Source organism: Octopus bimaculoides, chromosome 1, assembly GCF_001194135.2.
Source record: "Octopus bimaculoides isolate UCB-OBI-ISO-001 chromosome 1, ASM119413v2, whole genome shotgun sequence".
NCBI classification, from domain to species: Eukaryota; Metazoa; Mollusca; class Cephalopoda; order Octopoda; family Octopodidae; genus Octopus; species Octopus bimaculoides.
This window is the reverse complement of record NC_068981.1, coordinates 156933032-156958931: the sequence shown is the minus strand read 5'-3', so window position 1 is coordinate 156958931 and position 25900 is coordinate 156933032. Positions and strand designations below refer to the sequence as shown.

Sequence of the window (25900 nt, the reverse complement as noted above, 5' to 3'; positions counted from 1 at the left end):
GGGGGGGGGGGGGAAGAGGGTGAGATTTGAAACAAAGTTAATTTAAAATTTTTGCAGAAAGTTTTAATGATCCTGACCATCATGCATTACTCCAGCTTTCATCTGATCAAACTGGAGCCATCTTCTCTTGCTTTTTGTTTAAGGAACACATTCTATTAGTCAGATGCTAATATTCTCTCTGCAGAAGGCTTAGTATGTTATAGCTAATAATGTGCAGACATAGGCTGAAGTTGTGGTATATACAGAGGTACTTTGAAATGTCATGGTGGGAAATCAGTGCTACATAGCTATTGAATGGTCTTCTAACTATATTGCCAAACTACTCCAGTCTCCTCTTATTATTATCCTCTAACTGGTATCATTTTCTCATCCAGAAGAATCCATCTTAGACCACATCATCTAATGTTCATTTCTTTTTTCAAATTGTGTGGTATAATCTCAGAGAGATTTGGTTCCTATTTCTAGTAGGTCAAATGATTGCATTCAGTTCTTTGCCCTGATGTTCTAAGTAGAAATCCTAAGTCAGAATTTCAACTTAAAATTTATTACTGGTACTTATTTATTGACCTATAACAGAGTAAAGGGCATCACAATAGGATTTGAACATTAAATAGTAAAGCATTACATTAGATGTTATGAAAGCAACTGATTATAATTACTCAATAATACAAATTATGAAATTGATACTAATAATATTTAAAAACTACTGTATAACATGATATAAAGTCATTTGTTATATGATGCCAGCAGTAATATAAAGCAGCTTGATATGTGAAGCTGTTTACTTTATTTCAACCTAATTGTCATACGATACCAAGATAATTTAAAATTTCTAACATTTAAAATATACAGACTTCCAACATAGCCAAAAGCTATTTATTATACTTAGCATAAGTTGTAACAACAGCAGCAACTTTTATTCTGTGATCATATTTATCAGATGCCAGGAATAGTTAGAATATCAGTGATAATATTATGTCCTACTAAATAATGCTTACAGAAGCAAAATATTAAGTCTAATACTTAACTATTTTTGACTGGATAGTAAGATTCTTTTTTTTCTTCTTTTTTTTTATATGAAGTAAGAGAAATGTAGTTGATTGAATTAGTTCCATTATATTTCTTGAAGTTATTCTATCACACTTCAGAGAGATGAAAGATAAAATCAGTGTTAGAAAAGTTAGGTTTCCTTTTTAGGGTCAGAAAATAGTTTGATTTTGAGCAGTTGTTGACCAATTACAAAGTATACTTACATGTACTGCTGCTCCTCCCATAATTGAGACAGAACATTTGTTATACACACTGAAATTCTAGATCTTTCACCAATTGTCTAGCAAACCCTCACTCATCAACATCCCGAGTAAGCCTCTATGCATTGCCTGACCTGCTAGAAAGAAGGAGAAAATCTTTCTCATCACACTCTACTTACTGCCTTAAAAATAAAATGACATAGATATCATCAGATGGGTTAATGATGGTTAAAACACCTTTGATCGTAAGTTTGTTTCATCCGTGTGAACATAGCACTAACAATAACAACAAGCATGTGCTTATGAACATGCTGTGTCCTCTCTTGTCTCTTCTCTTACCACTACAGAAGTTCTTGCATGATTGAAAAGCAATATGTATACCAAATGATTAATCTACTTCTGTTTGTTGTCTCTAGTGTTTCAGCCATGTATTGAGTACTTTGCTCAACTATTCCTATTTGGAATTGTATCATTGGAATACTCTCCTTGCTCATATTTTCTCTATAGGTACTGAACATTAATGGTGCTAAAATTACTAGTCTAGGATGATGTGCAAAGTTTATGGTAACAGTTCCTCTTATCCAGACATAATAATAACAATAACAATAATTATAATAATAATGATGATGATGATTTATTTAAAAATAGTTTAAAAGTTGAAAAGCATAAAGTTTGCGGATTAGGTTTTGTATAATTTCTAATTAAGTTTATGAAAGAGAAAATTCAGTTGTGGAACAGCTTGAACAAAAGCATAGTTTTGTCAAGAACATATTGCACTTGTAAAAGTGCATTAGCAATCACCTAAAGCTGTTCATTTAGCACTGCCAATAGCCTATGCTTCAATTCTGCAAATAAATAGCCTAAATTATGTCAAGATTAGAGTATTGTGAGGGAAAAGAAAGTAAAACCTGATATTTACACATAATTTTCAATAATGTTCATTCACTAAAGGTGAAAAGAATTAATGAATGAATGAATGTGTGTGTGAGAGAGAGAGAGAGGCAGTTGAGAAAGAGACCCCCCCCCCTCCACCATTTGCATTCAATCTAGAATAGTTTGGTCAATATCTCTCAATTGTTCTAGGAGTTAAAAATAATATAATAGTGACACTAGTGACATACATTTTGATGTGGGTAAGATTACATTGGTAATAGGTTGACAAGTTAAACCTACTTTAGATGGGAATAATTTCTCTGCCATTGTACTACGGTAAATAAAACGCACATCATGTATACTTTGGCATGTTTTCTTTGATAATGCAGCATGAATTTGGAACTACGGTATCACTGAAACTTTGTTGCTAAGGTTTGAATATTGTGGCCACTAAAACAAATTAGTTTACTAGTAATTTTGGTAATTTAATTTTCGGAAATTAGTATTAGTATTGGGTTCTTAATGCTACTGTATAAGTCATTTTTGGTGAATATAAATAAGCCTGAAAAATAAACTGGGGTTGATAAAATATTGTTTAATGTAGATTTCTACTGTTTGGTTTAAAAGAGGCTTTCATATATTAGGGTTAGTGTGTTTCAACTTCCGGAGGAGTGAAGTCTGTGAGTTAGTAATGGTAGTGGGTAGTCTTATTTGTTGGCTCTTGCACTTAATGATCTTTCTGATGAAAGAAGCACTTGGAACTTAGAAACAGTAATGTCCTCACATATCTGTATCTAGCTGTTGACATGACAATACAAAGGGTTCTTTGAATGGCAGTCAGATTTGGTGTCTCTTCTTTAGGATCTTTATGTTTCTCTTATCACCTCCAACATTTTGAATCTAGTCCTACTTCTGAATATAACATCCTGTTTCTTAAAGCATGCATTTATGTTGCCCTTTAAAAATTATCTGTTTAATTCTGAAGGGTAATTAAAAAGGTGAACAAACATCTATATGTACATAGTTTCTGAAATATAGTGTAATATGTATATCTTATTTTTCTCTTGTACATTCTGTCAGTCTTTTCTACACATTTGTTTTAATGTTCTTCAATGGCTGAAGTGTTCTCCATCTATCATTCATATAGCAGCAACATGAGAATCAAGGTGGATAACTTATAAGCTTCTCTCTCTCTTATTCTGTTTCATCACATCATTCTTTTCTCTTTTCTTTTTAATGTTGTTCTGTATCAAACTATATGATAATAGCCTTGAAGTGAAGAATAAAGTAAATTTCCAAAACAAGAAAAGAAAAAAAAAGTGCTTTCATTTTAAATGGTTAAAGTCACAAGTGGTGAATAATTAAAGGCAGATGTGACAAGATTGGGAACTAAGAAAATCTATTAAAATGTCTGGGTTCCTGGGCACATAACTATCAAGTTGTATGTTGTTGTTTAACACCAGGTCATCCCTGACCAGGTTGATCTATGATATTAAAGGTTTTTAGCTGGGGTTATTCTGTATTTTCTAACTACATTTCCCAATACTTCTTTTCTTCTGTTTAAAAAAATTCATAGTGACTCCCTCATTGGCTTATCAGGATATATGTTTTAGTTAACTATATACATTGATTGACCTTTTTTATAAATATGTCTGCAGTTTTAGGTAATCAGTGCATTAAATGTAGAAGTGAATTGGTTGAGTGAATATGATGGTGACCTCACTGGTATTAAAATTAAATACTCTATGGACATTTCATTCTATATTTTGGGGCTAGATATTTAATCTTGCATTCCTTTGTTCTCGTAGTTATCATGTCTTAATCTTTCTAGTGTGTTCTGTCAGATGCAATTTTTTACCTCTTTTAACAGGAAAATTATATCAGTCCTTAAATAATAACACACAATATATTTAAAATATACAAAAATACTTGCAAATAACTAATTTACAAATTCCTCTGACCCACCTCGCTTGTGTGTTCATATCTTCATCAATGATCTAATTGCTATGAGGACTAAGACTTCGAACTATCTACAATTTAAGCAACCATTTAGGTATATAGATTCATATAGCAGTGCCGGTTATTATTATTTTCATTTTCAAACTGTTGTAAAGAATGTAATTCTTTATTTCTGATTGAATAACTACTGCCAGAAAGGTATTCCTGTTATCAATCTGTTAGAAATAATTCAGAAACTATGCAGATATATAAAGATGAACTCGCTGTTAAGATGGGCTGGTTGTATTTTGATGTTGATTATTAGATATGATTAATAGCTGTTATCTATTTATCACGTCTCTGGCAAATTGTTAGCGTTGGTGGTGACTATTGTTTTTATGTATCTGTGTGTTAGTGTTTCTGACTGTATTATTAGTATTATTCTGTGTTTGTGTCTGTGTGTACTGAAAATTATGTAAGGTTTAGTGCAGTATATCAGTTATTTTGTATGTGAAAAGTACTTAGTTTTGTAAAAGAAATTTCGAGATAAAACCCCAAGTTAAAGAGAGAGAGAGAGAGCACATGCAATCTGAAGATTAAAGTTTCAGTTCTTGTTTAAGTCTTTCAAAATCACATTTTCTCTTGTGAAATTCTAAGTAGCTTGTGGAACTCTGATGTTGTTTACAAAGTCATGTAATCATTTATTGTATGAGGTGGTATTGTTGCAAACTCTAAAGCAATGACTTCGATATTTTATGATATGGAGTTTAGATTACTCCAAATTTTCTTTCTACTTTTATAACAGTCTGATTTGAAAGGGTACACTCATGATCTTTCAATGTTCTCCTTTGCTGGGACAAGGGTTGGGGTGCTACAGGTAGGGGAGTTTAATGCAGTTTAGCTTGGTTTGAACTTTCTGAAGGTCAGTGGTTGTGAGAAAATATAAGCAGTGAGGATCCTCCAAAGAGAGGCAGTTCTTGGGAGAAAAGATTAGAAATATATATATATATATATATATATATATATATATATATATATATATATATATATAAAAAGCCTTAATGTAGGTTCATAAAGGTGAAGCACAGTAAATGTGAAGAGAGAAGGGGTGTTCGATGAGATGAGTGGGTTAGTAGGGGCATTATACAAATAGAAAATTCTTTGCAAAGACCTTTGTAGTAACTATAGCAATGACTAAGTGACTTAAAATGTTTGTGAGTGAAGGTTTGTTTATTGTGTGAATAACTTTGCATATGTAATGGGAACTCAATACCAGGTGTATGAGTAGAAATGTGTTGCAAAATTTACTTTGATTTTGTATAGGCACATCAGCTGTGTATTATCTGGCTTTTGGAAAGATATCATAATCTCTGTGATGCAAGCTTGGCTGTGTGATTCTCATTATCTCTATTTTGTGTCACTTCCTTTCAACTTTACATTAAACACTTTTTCTCAGTCCTTCTTCCCCACAACTGCAGTCCAGTGAAATACCCTTGTATCGACCTAGCGAAGTCCAGTTTCTCATTTATTTGCCTTTCAACTTCAGCCTTTCTTCACTTAATCCAGCAAGGTGGTTTCTTTGCAGTTACTCAAGTTGCTGGAAATAGTAATCAGATTTAACTTAAGTCACATACTAATTTCTTAAAAGATAGTCTGGAGAATGTATGTAGAGAATGTAGTAGTATCAGAGATTGCACTGTATCTAGATAAAAGGTGTGATAGTTAGGGGTGGAATGGGCGTGATTGAAAGTCTATTGATCATAACTGATCTGGGGTTAAACAAACACATCACATTCATCTCATATCTTTTACCTTTATCTGTTTCAGTCATTTGACTGTGGCCATGCTTGGGCACCACCTTGAAGGGTATTAGCTGAACAAATTGACCCCAAGACTTTTTTTCTTTTGAAGCCTGGTACTTATTTTATCAGTCTTTTGCTGAACTGTTAAGTTACAGGGATGTAAACACACCAACACTGGTTTTCAAGTGGTGGTGGTGGGGGGTGCAAATACAGACACAAAGACACAGACACATTGATACATACATGTATATACAACAGGCTTCTTTCAGTTTCTGTTTACCAAATCCACTTACAAGGCTTTGGTTAGCCTGAGGCTATAGTAGAAGACACTTGTCCAAGGTGTCATGCAGTGGGACTGAACTTGGAACCATGTGGTAGGGAAGCAAGCTTCTTACCACACAGCCACTCATGTGCCTATATATCATCATCTAGCTTCATGATTTGTGCATTTCAAAGGATGGCTATAGTTACTTCTCAGGCATAATGTATTCTTTTTTCACATTCGAAAAAACATTAAAAAATGAAATAGCAGCATATGATTTGGCTATTTCTAGCAGAATGAGTTCATGGAGGTAAACGGCTTTCTGTAAACCCAAATATGAAAAAAAAAAATCTATTTTATTGGCCAACTCTCTCTTTGTGCCTAAGTGTCATATTGCATCTTTATTACCTGAGCCATTACAATAAAATCCTATACTCTGTACAAGCCATCTAGTACCTTAGTACTATTAAAATCAATTTCTAACTCCCACACTCTACTCTCTTTCTCTCTCTTTACTCCTCCCCCTTCTCTCTCAACATAACACCAAACAATAAATGCTTATGTTCAGAACTGCCTTATCTAAAATTTCTCTCTAGTGAATTTCTATCAAATCTTACATGTTTCCAAATCTCAGATGAAACAAACACCTACTCTGTAAACCCTTTCATAGCAGGAAGCATCTTTCCATTCTATGAACAGAATTTTGTTTTCCTGTTGGATAGCAAAAAAAAAACAAAAAAACAAAAAAACAGAATGAATAAATAAAACAAATGTGAGTGATAACCTCAGTATGTAGAACCTGGGGTAAATTTTGATAACTGAGTCATTCTGATGTTGATAAGTTGATAATGAAAAAGGAGCGAAAAGAAAAATCTGAACAACAGATATAGTGTGTTAGGGAGAACAAAAGAAATGACATCTAGAGAGGATGGTTTTGTTTATTTTTAAGTATGTAATATGGCGAAATATTTGTACTAACTTATATGTGTGTTTTCTGTAATGTAGTAAATGTATGTATGTGTACAGACACACACCATCTCTCTCTCTCTCTCTCTCTCTCTATATATATATATATATATATATATATATATATATATCACACATACATATGGGACACAGAGAGAGAGAGAGAGAGAGAGAAAGAAAGATAAAAATAAATGGTTAAAAAAAGTTGGAAAGGTTTTTTTTATTTTAAGCAAATGTGAGAAACTGTTTATCAACCTACTTAGAAATAAGAAAAGGTGGCTTTGTTATTTCACACTATCCCACAAACAGAGAAAGGGAAAATAATTCTAGACTAATACCAATTTAAGATAAGGAATATTCCCAGACAAAATAGACAATCAGTTTAGAAAGAAAGAAGGGAAAAAATGGGATGCAAGTCCTCAGAGTTTTCTATAACTATTACAGAAAATTTTAGGTCTTTTTGAATGTATAAAATAATAGAGAAGTATTTTTCAATTCTAGAAACAATTCTAGTTGTTTTAATAAAAAATTGTGGCTTATTCAGATAGCATCATTTATAGAGACAAGCTGTATAAATGTAGGACCATGTGATGCTATTGATAGTTTATTGTATCTACTGGTCATATTACCATATCAAAATAATTATTGTCACAGATTGTTCCAGATTGTGATGTTTCTGACATTTCTAGAATATCTGAATTGCAGAAGATTTTAAAATCTCTTGAATGGTCAGGTCAGATTCCTGGAGAAGATGCAATGAGAAGTTGTGATATTCACAACTTTTTTCCCTCAGAAATTAAGGACATAAATGAATCAGTTCTAACTGTTGATCAAAAGTAGTTTGCATGTTGTTAATTGAAAGTTTAGTAGGTCATTAAATGACATACCTGTCTTAGTTGATATTCATTTTTACACTTTGTATCATGGAACAATTATATGAAACTCAGTTCATTAACTGGAATGATCAGGGGTATCAAACATATCCTACCAAATCACTATTGTAATGTTTTTATATGTAAGTATTGTGAAACTATGAAGAGTAGGTAGAATGCAAACATAGTTAAACAATGTCATTATTAACACTAAATTTTTTCCTAAGGAAATCTACTTTGACAATTTTTTTACATTTAAAAATATTGGTATCAAATTTTGAATAGAATAATTTTGTCAGTATTAAGCTGGTGTTTGGAACATAAATTAGCCTGAAATTTTGAGGTTAAGTTTTAATGTAGACCACTGTAAAATAGGATGTTTATATTGTAGAACCAAGAGTGGTGTCAGGTGGGTTGGTATCAAAAGAGTTGTCCACGCCCCATTGAAAAAAGAATGAAGAAAGAGATGTATGTAAATGAATAGATTTATCCCCAGGAGCTATATTTCGTTTACCCAGGGAATAAATTTGCTGATTCTGGATTTATATTTTAGTTTCAATTAAATATTTAAAATCTGAAATTGAGAAGAAAATTTGCAGTTAGCCTATTTTGAAAAAAAAAAAATTCTTTCTATTTTAGGTTTAATAATCTCTATTGTATAATTCTTAATTACAGTATTACTAATTCACAAGTCTGTGTTTGATTCTGGTATCGGTTTAACTTCAGTTCATAAAAAAGTGAAATAATATTGTGTGTATTTTATTATTTTTGTTAGTTGAACTTTAATAATGTTTAGCAACAATATTTAATTTTTTCTCTTTATTGTGTTGTAGGAGTGTAAACTTAAATTATATAACAAAACAGAATAGAGATAAATTTACATACATTTACTCTCAAAAAATTGTCAATGGGTAAAAAAACATGTAAAAGGCTGGGAACCTTGGTAAAAAGACAGAAGTTTGCTAAGAGACTGGGGAAGTTTAAGAGGAAATGATCTGGAAAAGAAGAGTGGGAGGAAGTGCCTTATAAGAATTTAAACCAAGAGTGACTTTTAACAAATAAAAAAATCCTCAGTAAGGTAAAGTGTGCAAAGAAATGTTTAGAGATTGGGATGAGGTAGACATTTCCCTGCAAATTTCATGAAGGGATTTGTAGGATGTAAACCAAAACAAGAGAGAGAGAGAGAGAGAGAGAGAGAGAGAGAGAGAGAGAGAGAGAGAATGTTCAACAACTGGAGAAGCCCGATTGCAGTCTTAAAATCTGATGAGCTCATGAGGGAGTCTCAGTGTCGTCTCTCAACCTGTTAGAAATAACAATTAAGTCTCCCTCAAATCATACACTACAGTCTTAAAAAATGACAGACACTTTAGATAATACATAGAGTTAGATTTATTGTGTTTGGATAAAAATATGATGGTCACAGCTGGAGTGTCTTTGGTCGTAAATTTACTTAACCAGGACTGTCCAATGGTTGAACTATAATAATTACAAAAACAAATCTAAGATTCATTTAGGATCCATTCTCTGAGTGGTTGGCGTTAGGAAGGGCATCCAGGTGTAGAAACTCTGCCAAATTAGATTGGAGCCTGGTGTTGCCATCCGGTTTCACCAGTCCTCAGTCAAATCGTCCAACCCATGCTAGCATGGAAGGCGGATGTTAAACGATGATGATGATGATGATGATTAATGAGTGGAGTTTCTCAATAGGTAAGGTACAATAATTATGGATGACAATTTAGAGCTTATGAATTGATAAATGCTCTACATGATATCATATGTAGTCTTGGTTTTAATGCATATCTTTTGGTCAAAATCTCAAAATTAAAGTAGGAGCACATGTTCATCGATCAGATAACTTGCCTCTCAGTAATAATAAGGAAAACACTAATAGTGTGTTCTTTCTTTGATGTAAGCTCAGAAATTTGTTCTGAAGCTCTGTAGTCACTGAAGTAAAACCTAGATCTTATTGAGTGGTTGGCATTAGGAAGGGCATCCAGCTGTAGAAACTCTGCCAAATCAGATTGGAGCCTGGTGTAGCCATCTGGTTTCACCAGTCCTCAGTCAAATTGTCCAACCCATGCTAGCATGGAAAGCAGACGTTAAACGACGATGATGATGATGATGAACTCCTGAGATATAACAAATAAACTATAAGCTATAACTAGATAGCTCCAAAATCTACTCTACTGTTCTATCATGTTTCTGACATCCCACTCTCATAATTATCTCCACTACCACCACCATTGTCATCACAATCACCATTGCTCTTATCACTGTCATCACAATGATGATGAGCATCTCCAGTTCCCATCAATTTCACATTAAATGTCCTTTCAACACCATGTAGCCTTATTGTTGGGAATTAGTATTGCTCATATCTTTCCTAAAATGTAAATGCATGACTGGGACTCAAACTGAAGCCATGGTTCATTGAGATGTAGTTTTGTAGTGACATTTATGATGTCCTGGCCTTCTTGCCATGACTAAATGGAGTAAAAAAATAGGATAAAACTTTCACACCTATTTAACATAGGTCCCCGTTAAACCAAATTGTGCAACCAATTTAGTGGAATGTAAGCAATTCAACTTATGAATATATTCCTTTTTGTTTCAGGTATGAAAAAATGTCTATTGAATTAGCGTTGAATCAAAAGAAGAAGTTTCACAAGTAAGCCATTTTATTTAACTTGTTAAATGACTAATATATGTGTGTGTGTATGTGAAGACACATGGCCTACTGGTCAGGGTGTTGGGCTGATAATCATAAGGTCAAACAAAGTCCTTCATTTCACATTGCTCCAGTCTACTCAGCAGAAATGAGTAGCAGTAATATTTTGTTGCAACTCTCTCAGCTCCAGCTGTTTACATCTTGGATGTCCCATTTAATTATGGGTAGGAAGGCTAATGGTCGGAGGGCTAAGAGGGAGTCTCTGTCTGCTCATGACCTCATTGACAACTGAAAAAATCAGCAAAAGTATAGTACAAGCTACCAAGTCATCCTTGATTTTAAGTGATGGCCACAATGTAATCTATATTTACATATATACAATATCATCATCATCATCGTCGTTTAACATCTGGTTCACCAGTCCTCAGTCAAATCGTCCAACCCATGCTAGCATGGAAAGCGGACGTTAAATGATGATGATGAAATCCACTCATGAGGTTTTGGTCAGCCCAAGGTGTCATGTAGTGGGACTGAACTTGGAACCATGTAGTTGAGAAGCAGACTTCTTACTACACAGATTTTTAAGCCTCATTGTTTATATATTTTTATCTAATTTACAATTATAGAGTATGTAATTTTTAGAATTTTGTATATACTATAATATTAGTATGCTGTCAATATATGTAGGAATATAGTTTTAAAGAGCACTGTCTGTGTATATCAGAAGGGATCAAAGATCCTTCTCAAATCAGATTTCAGGATTCTGCTGCATATATATTCTCCTCTGGACCAGACACCAGTCTGTCACATGATTACTCATTTTTATCAGCAGAGTGGACTGGAGTCATGTGGAATGAAGTGTTTTGCTTAAAACCACACCCAGTTCAGGAATTGAAACCACAATCTTACAATCAGGAGTGAAACACCCTAACTACTAAGCCATTTGCCTCCACTCTCTGTGTATATACATCCTTACTCTAACAGAAACTTGACATCTGTGCTTATAGCCATACATACTATGCAGCCCTAGATTTTTGAGAGGATTCACTGTTTAAAATTATCTAAAATACCAGCCTTATCATTTTGAACTTATATTTTGATGTAAAGAATTCTTTGAACTATATATATATATATATATATATATATACATATATATATTGTATATATAAACACACACAAAGTTAAATCCGATAAATTCAATGTATATTTTCTCTTTTTCTTTTATCAGCCAGTTTCAGTTTGCTCATTTGAATGACTCTGAACCATTGAATAGTATTACCATGTCTACTATTGAAATGCCAACATTACTTGTTTATGATTCTGAGTCACAGTACTACTATATGCCAGAGAAAGAGATCAAAGATCTTACTCTTGCAGAGTATAGTCAGTTCCTTATAGATGTTTCTGAAGGAAAAGTTACTGTAAGTATTGCTGGGTTTTCTTATTTTCTACTATTGCTTTCATTTATTTGGGGGTAAAGAATTTCTTACAATAGAACACTTGTTTGATAAGTGGTAGCTCAAAAAGCATTTGCTAAAATACTGAACCTTTAATTTAAAAGGTTATATTGTTTGAATTATTCTGTTGATAATACATTGTACTGTTAGGCAAGGTCTAAATCAGAAGTCTCATAAATCTGTACCTTCTAATGATCCATACTATCATAGTTGTATATAATTTAATTCTGAAGAATAATTTTCCTTATAATTACTCTGTAGAACTCTGTATCATGTAAAGCAAAAAATGAGTGAAAGAATATTTTCCCTCTGCATTCATTGAATTGAGTGTATATTTGCAAATCTCTAAAATTCATATTCTCTCTTATTTTCTAGTCTGGACAGAAATTTTAATAAGTAAACAAGAAAAGAAAATTCAAGTTTTTTTTTCTTGAAAATTTACTCCTCTTTTACTATAGTCCTAGGTATCCAAACCACCTTCAATTATATTCAACAATTCCAGCAAAGGTAATACATATACATAGGCATAGGAGTGGCTGTGTGGTAAGTAGCTTGCTTACCAACCACATGGTTCCGGGTTCAGTCCCACTGCGTGGCACCTTTGGCAAGTGTCTTCTACTATAGCCTCGGGCCGACCAAAGCCTTGTGAGTGGATTTGGTAGACAGAGACTGAAAGAAGCCCGTCGTATATATGTGTGTATATATATATATATATATATGTATGTTTGTATATTTGTCCCCACCCAGCATCGCTTGACAACCAATGGTGGTGTGTTTACGTCCCCGTAACTTAGTGGTTCAGCAAAAGAGACCGATAGAATAAGTACTAGGCTTCCAAAGAATAAGTCCTGCGGTTGATTTGCTTGACTAAAGGCGGTGCTCCAGCATGGCCACAGTCAAATGACTGAAACAAGTAAAAGAGTATATTTTCCTTTAGAGAAATACAAATCTCAAAATCTGTCTTTCCCATTCATTTTCTACACAAATTGCAAATTGAAATTTTTATTTATTATTCAATCAGAAGAGGAGTGGTAGTGTTTATGACCTTTATGGGCCCTCCCCAAACTGGTAGTGTTGAAGTAGTTGAGGTTCAGTGTGAACAGCTGCATGTTGATGTTTGATTCCACTTGTGTAAGCCTTGTGCTGGTGAGTGAATATCTCTTGTTTGTCATGGCAGGTGATCACTTCCAGCTGATGTAGGCAGTATTTTTCACTTGTATAGATGCTGCAATACATCTGCTTTTTAACCATTGGGATGTAGGTTGCCACTGTGTTTTCTCTTTGTGTGAAACTGGAGTAAATACTTATTCATAATCTACCAAATCTGTCTCCATCTGTCTTAACTTTACATAAGATCTGAAAACTTTCAATTATTTTGTTTCAAACTATGTCATATCATCTAACTCTGAACTTTGCAATACCACCTAGCATTTAATCGCCCTCTTTCCTTCAGTGATACAGTTAGATAAACTTAATTCTATTCTGATCATTATTTGTGGAGGCTTCAATAACATATATGCAATTGACACATATTATGGAACCTTTTCTGTTTTAAGCGATCTTTTTTTCTTCTGTTTGTATTGATCTTTCATCTGTCATCCTAATACACTCAATCTTTTCCTCACTCCAAGCTGAATATTGCACATTACCTTCTGCAACACTTAGATCCTTTACCCACTGTATTATCACCATAAAGCCACTTGTGGACATAAATTTGTTTGCTAAGTGGTCAAATGATAGGTTTCAAGGTTTAGAATGAGGATGTTAAAGCTGAATACTTGTTGTAAAATCATCTATCATTATTCCAATACTCGCATCAAATATTTAAATTTTTCTCAAAAGACATTGGTTAAAATCCTGAATCTTTAATTTAAAAGGTTATATTGTTTGAATTATTTTGTTGATAATACATTGTACTATTAGGCAAGGTCTAAATCAGAAGCCTCATAAACTGGCACCCTCCAATTAAACATACATCATAATACTATCATAGTTGTATATAATTTAATTCTGAAGAATAATTTTCCTTATAATTACTCTGTAGAACTTTGTATCATCTAAAGCAAAAAATGAGTGAAAGAATATTTTCCCTCTGCATTCATTGAATTGAGTGTATGTTTGCAAACCTCTAGAATTCAGATTCTCTTTTATTTCCTGGTCTGCACTGAAATTTTATCTAACTATCTCACTTTACCCACTATATTATCACCATAAAGCCATTTCTGGACATTAATTTGTTTGCTAAGTGGTCAAATGATAGGTTTCAAGGTTTAGAATGAGGATATTAAAACTGAATACTTTTTGTAAAGCCATCTATTATTATTCCAATACTTGCATCAAATATTTAAATTTTGCTGTATATTTTTCTTGTAGGCCCAAGGAGGTACAGGATTTACTCAAAGACTAAAAAGAATCGGTTATGATATATGGTCAACGGTTATGGTATGTACATTTTCTTTCGATTTTTAACAATCTTTTAAATCTTTTTAGTGGGTATTTATTTCACAATACTGTTTCTTGTGTTTGGCTAATTTATTTTTTTCATTTTCTCTGTTATTTTTAATACTTCTAGATATTTAGAGAACTAGTTTCTCTACCTGCCTTCATCATAGTTATAATTTTAATAAATTGTCGTGTTGCTAGTGAGAGTTGGAACGCCAACTGGAAGCATTGTGTACTGTATTTAATCAATTCAAATTCCTGCCTAGATATGGGGCCTCCAATGGTAGGTGAAGTGACACATCAGTTGGAATACATTGTTGTCACATCAATACTATCTGTGACCCTCTATATTATTGCCAATGCAACAGAAGGTATACACACACATTCAGTCATTCATTCACACATATATACACTCTTTAAAAGCAGATTCCATTAAAAGATATAATGCAAAAAAAAAAAAAAACAAAGAAAAAAAAAGAAGAAAAATGTTTATTTTAAAGAATTCAATATTGATGCAAGTTATAGTGGGATATGTTGAATATATATCCACTGTTTATCACTGCTAGTAATGTAGTAATGTTGTTTGTTTTGTCCAATGCAGGACTGGATATCTAGTGTGTTATCTACTCCATCTGAAATCAACTAGAAAGAATTTAGTTGATTTGAAGCGGAAAGTAAAGTGAACTTGTCACAGCACAGTAACAACACTATCATTGATACTAAAACAACCTAAATTCCTTCCAAAACATAAACTGTTTACATTGTGAATTTTTACTCTGACACAAGTCCACCTTAGTCAGAAAAATAGGTTGTTGCAATCTATTTCTGATGGCATGTTCTGTAACTCAGATTGTTTAGTGTCACTGATGACTTTATAATGTGTTAATGGTAAATTTGATGGATAGAGCTCATCTTTTCTCAAGGTTATTGACCATGGTTGAGATTGCAGACATCAACTGTAATGGTTCTGGTGGAGAATGGTAAACAAGTTGGGAACTCAACTGGCCTAAAAAAAAAAAACAAAAAAAAAAAATCTCACTACTGTATCCCTTTTCTAATTTCATCATATTCTGACATATTCACACACACAAGTCCGTTTTTGTTTTTTTTTAATATGGCTTAACCATTATAAAAGAATCATTGCTTTAATACTTAAGGTGTTTCAGTCAGTATTCTCTATCTTAAAATGCTATTAAAAATCATTACTTTAGTAACCTTTATGTATTCTAGTCACCTGGTGTTTTCTTTGTAGGGTTTATTTCCTTTTGCTCTTTTTATCCAACCGAATTTCTTGACCAGTCTTTCCTGTATTAAAAATATTCATTTTTCACTTTCTCCGATTTCCAGGCCATATGGACAGCATCACGATGGTTATTTCTTTTGATGTTTGGCCTGCCAACAGTTATTATTAGTGTTGTTTGCTATAGTATTTGTTGTATGGAGCCCTTTGATCAAGAAACTGCTTTATCTGATGCTGAAGATGAAGATGAAGACAGTCATAAACAAAGTAAACATGGTAAACAAAAATTATATTTGATGCTGTTTTAGATTGATTGAGCTATGTAATGGAAGTGGCATGTATATTGGTTTGTTGTAAATAGTAAGTTGTTTGCTTCTCAACCACATGTTTCTGTGTTCAACCCCATTGCATGGCACCTTGGAAAGTCACTCCCACTATAACCCTGGACTGACAGAAGCCTTGTAAGTGGATTTGGTTGATGGGAACTGAAAGAAACCTATCACATATATGCATATATGTGAGTGTGTGTGTGTGTGTGCATGTGTATTTGTGTGTGTTGTTCGTGTGTCTTCTTGCCTTGACATTGTGTGATAGTTGTAAACAAATGTTATTGCCATGCAAATGGTGTTCTTCACTCACAATCTTCTATGTGAAACATACCTGGTTACGGGAGAAATATACCTTACTTGGAAACAGGTGAGGATTGGTGACAGGAAAGGTATCCAGCTATAGAAAATTCACCTCAACAAAATTCTGACTTATGCCAGTGTGAAAAAGTTGATGTAAAAATGATGATGATAAATTATTTATTCTGCATGGGTGAGCTGGCACTAAGATCAGACAGAATTAATTAGAGGTTTGAAACATATCTTGTTGTTATCTCTGGAAGTTGGCTTAACTTTTCTAAACTTCCACCATTGATAGACCATTGATGTGAGTAATGACATTACTCACATTGGTGTATGTGCTTTAGGTTTATTGTGTAGAGAAAACAAGGAGACATTCATGATTTCCCTTGATCATTAACAATATGAGTAAAACTGAATGTATAAATGAGACGTGGACTGCAGGACATCTGGGAAGGCTGTAACATCAAATATTGGCTTGGACTGTAATCATGCATCCAACCCATGCTAGCATGGAAAAGTGGATGTAAAACTGATGATGGAAATCAAAAGCTGGCTATGAACTCAATTAGTGAAGAGTTTATTGTATCTTTGTATGACTATATGTATGTATGTGAGAGTAAGTGTGTATGTGAGTATGTGTATATTGTGAGTGTAGTATCTGTTATATGGATCAAATATAAGCTTCATCTTTATCTTTATAATCAATTTCATTCTTAATCTATGCAATGCTACAGTTTTGTTTGTATTTTCTCACACACAATTACATGTATATAATTTACATAAATTCATTAATATATGTACTATAACAGTCATATTAACAGGTCGCATTGACTCTACAGCACTTACAAGAAACACACAATATTGATCATATAAACATTTATAAATTAATACATCATTACAAACCTCTCTCTCTCTCTCTTTCAGGCATACACATTATTTTATGCAGTCTAACTTCATGTACAATCTTTCATATATTCTTGCAACCTTTCTTTTGTACCTCTTTTTACAGATATCTTCAACTTCTCTCTCACATATTCTCAACTACATACAAAATCAGACTTACACTCATACAGTCTCTCATGAACATATATAACTTTTGACACACATACACAGCTTCATTCTTTTTCTACATCTGTCACAACCCACAACCTCTCTCATATATCTACCACTTCATATAAAAACAAAATCTAACACATACCTCCTCTACTTACACGTTCAAATACACATACACGCATACACATTACCTTACAATTAAATATGTTTCTGTTGTTTTTCAGATGGACCAAAACCCTGTCCGAAAGCAGTTCCACACAAATGTCCAAAACATTTAAAATCTGAATAAGGTTGTCTCATTTAATTGATCTCATCCATTAATCCCTTTATCAGCCGCCAATGGAACTGCTATCTTGAACAGCTTTCCTGTCTTCGTCATGGAAAACTCATTTTTTTTAAAAATAACTCTCACATCTTCCATGCATTTTATGTTTATTTATTTGTCCCCGTCTCCCTTCTTCCTTTTATATTTGTCTGTCTAAATCAACTGCCACCCACCTCTTACAGGATGATATAAACCTGTGACAAGTAAGGAATGTAGTGCAGGAAAACAAGTTAACAAAAATATATATAAATAAATACATAAAAAATATATTAATAAAACATTAAAAAAAAATTGAAATTAAACCTTTATTATTTACTGTTTCCTTCCTCCCAGAATTATTGAAGGAAATAAAAATGAATGCCTACAGTAATTCATATTACTTGACATGATATATAATCATCATGTCTTGAAAATGGATATTATTCCTATTATGCAGTACTGTGAGTGGACTTATAATGTGCATCTAGAAGTAAATATCTATATTTTCCAACATATCATTGAATTGTGTATCTCTTTATAGAGATTCCAAATTACTGAAGTTTTATATAGCAACAAAACTCCAGCACAGTGTCTTGTTCTTGAAGTTGCAAAGCCGACTCCAGTGAGATTTGATCTTAAGATATGAAAAGGTAAAACTGAATACTAAAAGGCATTTAGTCTTAGCACTGTACTCTTTCTGTCACTTCGCTACTTGAGAATTCCTGAACTGATAACATTGAGATGGACAGCACCAGGTTGAACATTTATATTCTATAGATATGTAGGCTAACCCATTGTTCTAAGTTTAAATCATTCTCTTCATTTTGCACCATTCCAATAAATCTACCAATCCATAGAAACCTGTTACCTTGGTAATAATTGTAAGATAATGGTTATTTCTGTTTATGACTGAGTCTTGCAGCCTTTGCCATTGACATTATTCATCTCTTGGTGTGTTGGTTCATATTGGACATAAATGTGAAAACCTTGACAAAAAAAAAAAAAAAAAAAAAAAAAAAAAAAAAAAAAAAAAAAAGAAGAGTTTACACCTATTTTCATTTTAAATATTAACTACAGGAATATATATTTTAACATTTTTGTTTTTGTTATTTCTTAAAGGATCATCATATTCTATAGGGAACTATCAGTTAAAAATAGTCAAATAATCTCAAGAGTAACTTTTCCAATTTAAGTACATTCAAGCAAAGAATGAGAATGTAACACTTGAATATCCGTCATATTTTATATTATGTTATAGTCATATTATTTTATACATTTGACAACACTCTCTATATTAGCTTGATATCTATCAACAGGTAGTGAGAATTCTATTTAGTTGGCACTAGCTGTATTGTAATGACCTTTGTAGGACTTGGCTCTTCTATACTCATTAACATGAGAATGACATAAAAACAGTCTTTACTTGCATGTACCAGAACTGATTCTGTTAGCAACATTTATACATTTTTGGGCATCCACCAAACCAGTGGAGGTACACAACTGGAAAATCAATTAGAAATTGTCACTAGGAGGTAGTATTGGATGTAGAAAAGTTGTTTATATAAAAAATAGGGAAAATATGTAAAATGAATATTAAATAATTCTGGGGAACACAATAGAGTACACCATAAAGCCCAACTACTCTTTGCCTTTTGGCTTCTTTAAGAATAGTATCAGTTGTTATTATGTCATAAGAAAAAGTATTGAGATAACTTTGTTGTGGGGTGAAATGTCACCGCATATTCCTGATAGTAGATAAAGGAACATATACAAACAATGAATGGCCTGGGATGATTAGGTCCCAAGAGAAAAACAATGTTGTTGTTGTATGTAGAAGTGATAGAATGACCAGCAAGTATGTTATTTCAGTGTTGATTTAAATACATTTTGTTTTTGTACCAGAGCTATTTTATTTAAAAATTTTAAATAAGAATTGAATATATTTGCATTGCAAATAAAGTAACTTGTTTCTATAAATATTTAATTGTTTTTTGAGCCTGCATTATGTATGTAATTTGAAAGAAAATTATGAATTTTTTAAAGTATATTTTTAGCTCAACATTAAGTTATTTATTATTTCTATTTTGTATAATAATTGTTATTGTGTTTGTTATTCTAATTAGCCACTTAAATGGACCATTTTACTGCTGAAACCAGAACCAGTAAAAAAGTCTCTCTCTTTCTATAGACACATACACACACACACACAAATTTGTTTTTACCGGGTCTTCAAGTTTTTGCCTGACAGCTTATTTAACCAGTGGTGAAAAACTTTCTTTCTAATATTTATTATACATTATAGACATTAGCAACAAAACATTTCATCACCGGTTGAATAAATTGTCTGGTGAAACTACTAGTCCCTGTCAAAATGATTTTAAAAATAAATTTGAAGCTACTTTTCTGTATTGAATCTCCTTGCCAGGAAATGTTCCATTGTTATGCACCCTCACATACAGTAGTATGTGTGTGTGTGTGTGTGTTTGTGCATGTAAAGTTACAGCATAATTTAATTTTCAGGTGTTTATAACAGTTTGTGGTAACTGCCTCTAAATTACTTTGTAATAAATAGACACTAAATGATAATGTCTAGTTTATATACTGTGATTCAAAGACTGACAAATATAAACAATTTTTGGTAAAATATTGAAATATCAAGACAAAAATAACAAAACAATAAACTGTTTAAAAGATACTCAGATCTGATGAGTAAGTTGTGTGCAAGATGATAGGATGAGGGTTAGTGTTATATATTAAACATCCATCAACTAAGGAATGATGTCTTAGATGCTGTTGTGGCTTTGAACATTTTCTTTGTAATATTAAATTATTTTTTATTTGATTTGTTTTTTAGTATTTATATTTTAGGCACTGAATAAAAATATTATTAAGAAGATATTAATTGGAATAAAATGCAAATTCAAAGGTACATTATGATAAAGTTCTGATTATCATCTCTGTTTTTAATATACTGATGGCCTTTCATTTTCTCTGGCCTTATATTCTGAGTTCAAATTCAACCAAAGTCAACTTTACCTTTCAGGGCTGATAAAATATGTACCAATCAAGGCCTGGGGTTAATGAAATCAACTAGTTCACTTCTCCCCAAAATTTCAGGCCTTGTGCCTATAGTAAAAAAAAGAAAAAAAGAAAAATATTACTGGTGATCTTTGAAAAGTACCACACGTTTTGCGTTGATGTATGGACTCAGTAGGCCTTATTGTCTGCACCCATATTGCAGATAAAAAAATAAATAAGTAAAATATCTTCAGAGTTAAGTTGAATCTTTGTCTTATTCACAAACGTTGCCAATGTTTGTTCAAAATGTTATTAGTTATTGATATAGCAAAAATATTTTTTGACCTTTGAGGTGAATAGTATTTTTATATAATGATGGTCTATTTTGCTGTTCAAGAAAAGGTCCAACTAGAACTTCACAGAGAAAACATTAATTTAGTGACTAATGAATTTGAAGTGATTAGGAAAAAGGTTGCAGATCAAATGATGTACATATATATATGCATACACATGTTCACCATGTAAGTATATATGTAGGTGTGTGTATGTGTGTGTGTGTGTGTGTGTATATATATATATATATATATATATATATATAGTATAGTATACAGTATTATAGATCTATTTCAGTCAATCTTACTAATCAGCTTTGTACTTGATGTTAGATAAGTACTGTTAAGTAACATATGGGTGTTACATAACAGTGCTGTTATCTAATACAAAATAGAAAACTGATTGATAAGATTGGCTGAAATAGATCTATGATAGTGTATATTTTGATTAATAGGAGCATATTTTTTTCTGATTTATGAATTCTTTGATGGTTATTTATATATATATATATATATATATATATATATATGAGAAGTTTGCTTTGCAATCCTGAGTTCTTGGTTTCATCTCACTGCGTGGCAAGTATCTTCTTCCATATCTTCTGATTGATACAAGCCGTGTGAATGATATTTTCTTTTTTTATATGCTCCATAAAAAGCTATTTTGTGCACACCAGAAATGTTATATAACTCATTCTAATGCACTTTTCTTTTGTTTGCTTTTATTTTGTTTTTATTTTATTTGACCACATGTCATTTTGGACACACCCCCTCCTCATCAACCCAATACTAATAGTATTTTCACATTCTGTAACTTTTTGTAACAATTAAATTTTTTAATTTTTTTAATTCATTTTGTCATCACTTTGGGTTTGAATGTCTTTTCTTTAGCATAACGAACTTATATATGTTCAACTAAATTTTTATAACATTCCTCTTTTTACTTTTTCTTTTAATGGGGGATATAATAGAATTTTCTTTATAAATGAGTCCACAGAGTAAACTTTTTATCTCTTAAAGGGTTCTCTTTCTCTCTCTCCCAAATATTTAAAGCAGCTCAGTGCTTTGATTTTAAAATATACTACTCATGACGTTTATTTTTCTCTCGTTTTCTTTTTTCAAGTTTTATTTCTGAAAATAATAATCACTGAGCTCATAACTTTTTTGCCATGTTTTCCAGATAATTTAAAATCTTTTCCTTGATAAATGGATTTCAAATTTAAAATGCTTATTGAAGGAATTAAAAAAAAAAAATGTGCAATGTTGAAATAATGAATAAATAAATTTTATTTAATTTCTGTAATAAATCTAAATTCCATTTCAAAATGTGATATTCCTATACTCTGGTGGTTAATCTTAGAAGTAAAATTTACCTAGTATCTTTAAAAAACTGGCAAAGTGAAAGAAAGTATTACATTCATTTCAGTTAATCGAAGTTTTGTATTGGAGCCACAAAATCGATAGATGATGGGTGACTTCCATTGAAAATAAGATAAATGTTATGAGAAATTAATCTAGAAATTATTGAAAAGTAAGTATGAAGCAAATCTGAGCAATGGATGAGATTTATAGCAGAGATTAAAACATGGAGGGTTTTATCTAAGTTTATATTTAAAAAGAGTTGGCATGTCAGGTGAATTGATGCAATAGGATGGTGGCAATAATATGTAAATGTAAGCTGGTGCATGAAAATATCAAAGAACCTAGTTATCAGGATAAGGCAGTGATTATATATATATATAAAAGCCATGGCCTTATACTTGATAACATTTGAATTTGGAAGAACTTATTTGTGTGTGTTATTAAAAGAAATGAATTACCGATGTAATTTACTCAGAGGCACCATATGCATGAAAAACGTTAATGTTAATGTAATTAATGTTGTGGGCATCAAAAATTTAATGTAATTATGTGTTGAGGGAAAGACAACGTTAGTTATTCACTAATATACCTTTAATCATCTTAACGTAGTGAGGGACAACTGTGAACTTGTTTTGGTTTTAAGAGCTTAGTAATGTGTTAATCACTATACTTGCTGAAGGCTGTCACTAAATAGATGTTGAATATTGTGCAAGACTCGCAGAAATGATTGAAATAATATAAATTATTGAGCTAATGTTGTCCTTGCCTTGCTACATAATTATTTTTATAATTATTTTTATATTAGATCTATGTTCACTGCATTGAAATATGTTAGCATTAATGTAACATACATTTCATGTAAGTTGCCAGATTTAAAAACCACTTCATTAACCACTTAATTCTTATCGGTTCCAATTTCGTTTTCTGCTTGAATCATCAAAACCTTTTTATAATAAAATTTGCACCATTCAACGATATCAAGTGTCCAGATTACATTCAAATATAGCTCTTTTATCTGGGGAAACTATTCCTTTTCTACAAACAGATATTACCTTGTTTCTCACACTTGTAATGAATACTGAAAAACATATTTGGTTATGATTTAAACGTTTTCATGATAAACTCTCTTTTGAAAAACCTGATAAGAAAAAAAATAATAAATAAATCCTGCAACCAAGGAAGGAACTAATGTGCAAAATGGAAATTTGATGAAAAAGTAACATTTTCCAGTTGCAAATTAGAAAAGAATAACTACGTGGAGGACGATTTATTTCATTGATTTTTATACAGTTCTTCCAAATTTGAATTTCAGTCAAAACACATCCTAACTTAAAACTGAATTAAGCTAGCCTTTATAAAAACCACTTTCAAAGCTATTTCGATGTCATCGTATTTGAATAAAGTTCTTGATTATATTGTTTTCTTAATCGTAATCTGAGTTGTATGTTTTAAAATATTAATTCTGTGTGACTAGTATATATTTTTTCATTAAATAATTACGACGTATTCAAACAGACGTTTGCTTCTTTTATATCGCTGCCTTGTGTGAATGTATGTGTTTGTGTGTGTATGGTATATTATGTATTTAAGTGAGATTTTCAAATAATGATTCCTGTGTGTGTTATATATTGTTACTGGAGCGTCTAACCGATAATGCTGTTAGCCAGGAATACAGCAAATGTTTTAGCATTTTCTCACTATTCAGATTTGAGTCCTTGTAAAAACATTGCTATCATTCAGTACTGTTTGCAACATGATATCATTTAACCCAAGGGGTGTACTTGAATTGGGTGTAGTTTAACGTTGGTTCTCTGAATCATTTTACAAAGACATAAAAATAAACACTGCTTATCAGGGGGAAATATTAAAAAATATTGAAACTCAGTTGACTCTCTAATCATAACTGTTACGTACTATGAGATAGTTAGAGGTCAACCACCAACATTAACCAAACATTGAAAAATGTCTCAATTTTCTGAGGTCCTCTTATTCAATGATCACAATGCCAACCTCTAATAGTTGTAAGTTACTTTTGATGAAAGATCATGTGATATTTTCATTTATACAACTGTGACAGGATTGTAACAAGTGGCATTGCTGTTAAATCTCAAGACAGCTTTGATCCAGTAAACCCATATTCCCATTGTAACTATTGCTTTTTCAATATCTGGCACTACATTGTTTTGTTTAAATGGTCGATATTTTTGATGAGATTGATAGAAATGTTGAGAAGAGTAATAATTGAATGGTCTTATTATAAATTTATACGCAACTTTCTTGCCAGTCTATGGGGACTTTCAGAGGCAATAGATATTACTTATCTTCCTCAGTTGAAGTAACAGACAATCGAAATGAAATATGTGTAAGATTCTGTGAAGGTATATAGTTTGTAATAAAAATTCTAAGAATCGTATAATCAACGTTGACAAAAGAAAAAGTAGAATTGTGTGTTCACAAATTAGATCCTTGGACACCAGTGATAGATTTTTTTTTAAGGTTTGTAGCATATTCTGCAACCGTTGGCTTCCCTTCCTTACTTCTTTTTAGCTCTCACTATTACATACCTAACGGTATGAAAATCTTGGCTAGCATTCAGTTTGACTTTGTTGTATCAATTAATACCTACCTATTAACTGTACTTTTATTAGCTATTAATTACAGCTACTGCAGAAAACAGTAAGATTTATTAAAAATGAATTTTGAATGCCCAATATATATATATTATCTGTGTACAAATTGGTACCAGACTGTAAAATCGATCCTATCAGAAACCAACTACACAGCTTGATCCTATTTTACATTGGCTGTACCTGGTCAATCAGTAGTCCCTTTTGCAGTATGTAAGGGAACTGCAATTAAGAACAGATGAGAGAAAGATCTCTCGTTTATCTTGGTCAGTCAGCCATGTCGTTGCAAAGCATATTTACTCTCTCTGTGCCTTGTTTCTCATCTCTCACGGAGCATAATGAACAGAGACACACATACTGTCTTTATTTATTTAAAGACTGTTTTTTTATAAACTTGAACTCTTGCCTTCCAGAATCGGATTTTTGTGCTTGTTTTCTTCATCGGTGACCAATTTAATCTCTTAGACATTTCTTTATCTTTATTACAAATCCATTAATGATGTCTAATATCTGTCATATTTCTCATGTAAATTTATGACACTATTCGGAATATCTAATTGGTTCGTTGAGATCTCTCGTGAGATATTCTTCAGCTATAAACTTAGGGGATCTTTATATACTCCACTAGTTTATATTTTCAGTAATGTGTGGACATATTTTTTATATATGTTATTAGAAGTTGAGTGCAACTAGTCTGAGTGGGGTATGTATACATACATATAAATTATTTTAGCGTTAAGAAATGCATAGAGTAAAGCCTGGAGACTGCGAATTTATATATATATATATATATATATATATATAT

General features: G+C 32.0%; 1 protein-coding gene across 1 annotated transcript in view; it reads left to right on the top strand.

The window, feature by feature from the left end:
* The window catches only part of LOC106871411 (protein disulfide-isomerase TMX3), a 121624-nt gene extending 97729 nt beyond the window's left edge, over nt 1-23895 (top strand). The window contains exons 10-14 of the mRNA XM_014917836.2: nt 10578-10631; nt 11860-12052; nt 14462-14530; nt 15878-16046; nt 17677-23895. Of these exons, the coding sequence (XP_014773322.1) occupies nt 10578-10631; nt 11860-12052; nt 14462-14530; nt 15878-16046; nt 17677-17741 (550 nt within the window). The 3' untranslated portion in view covers nt 17742-23895. The remainder of the gene's footprint in view (nt 1-10577; nt 10632-11859; nt 12053-14461; nt 14531-15877; nt 16047-17676) is intronic.
* Nucleotides 23896-25900: the final 2005 nt, after the last annotated feature.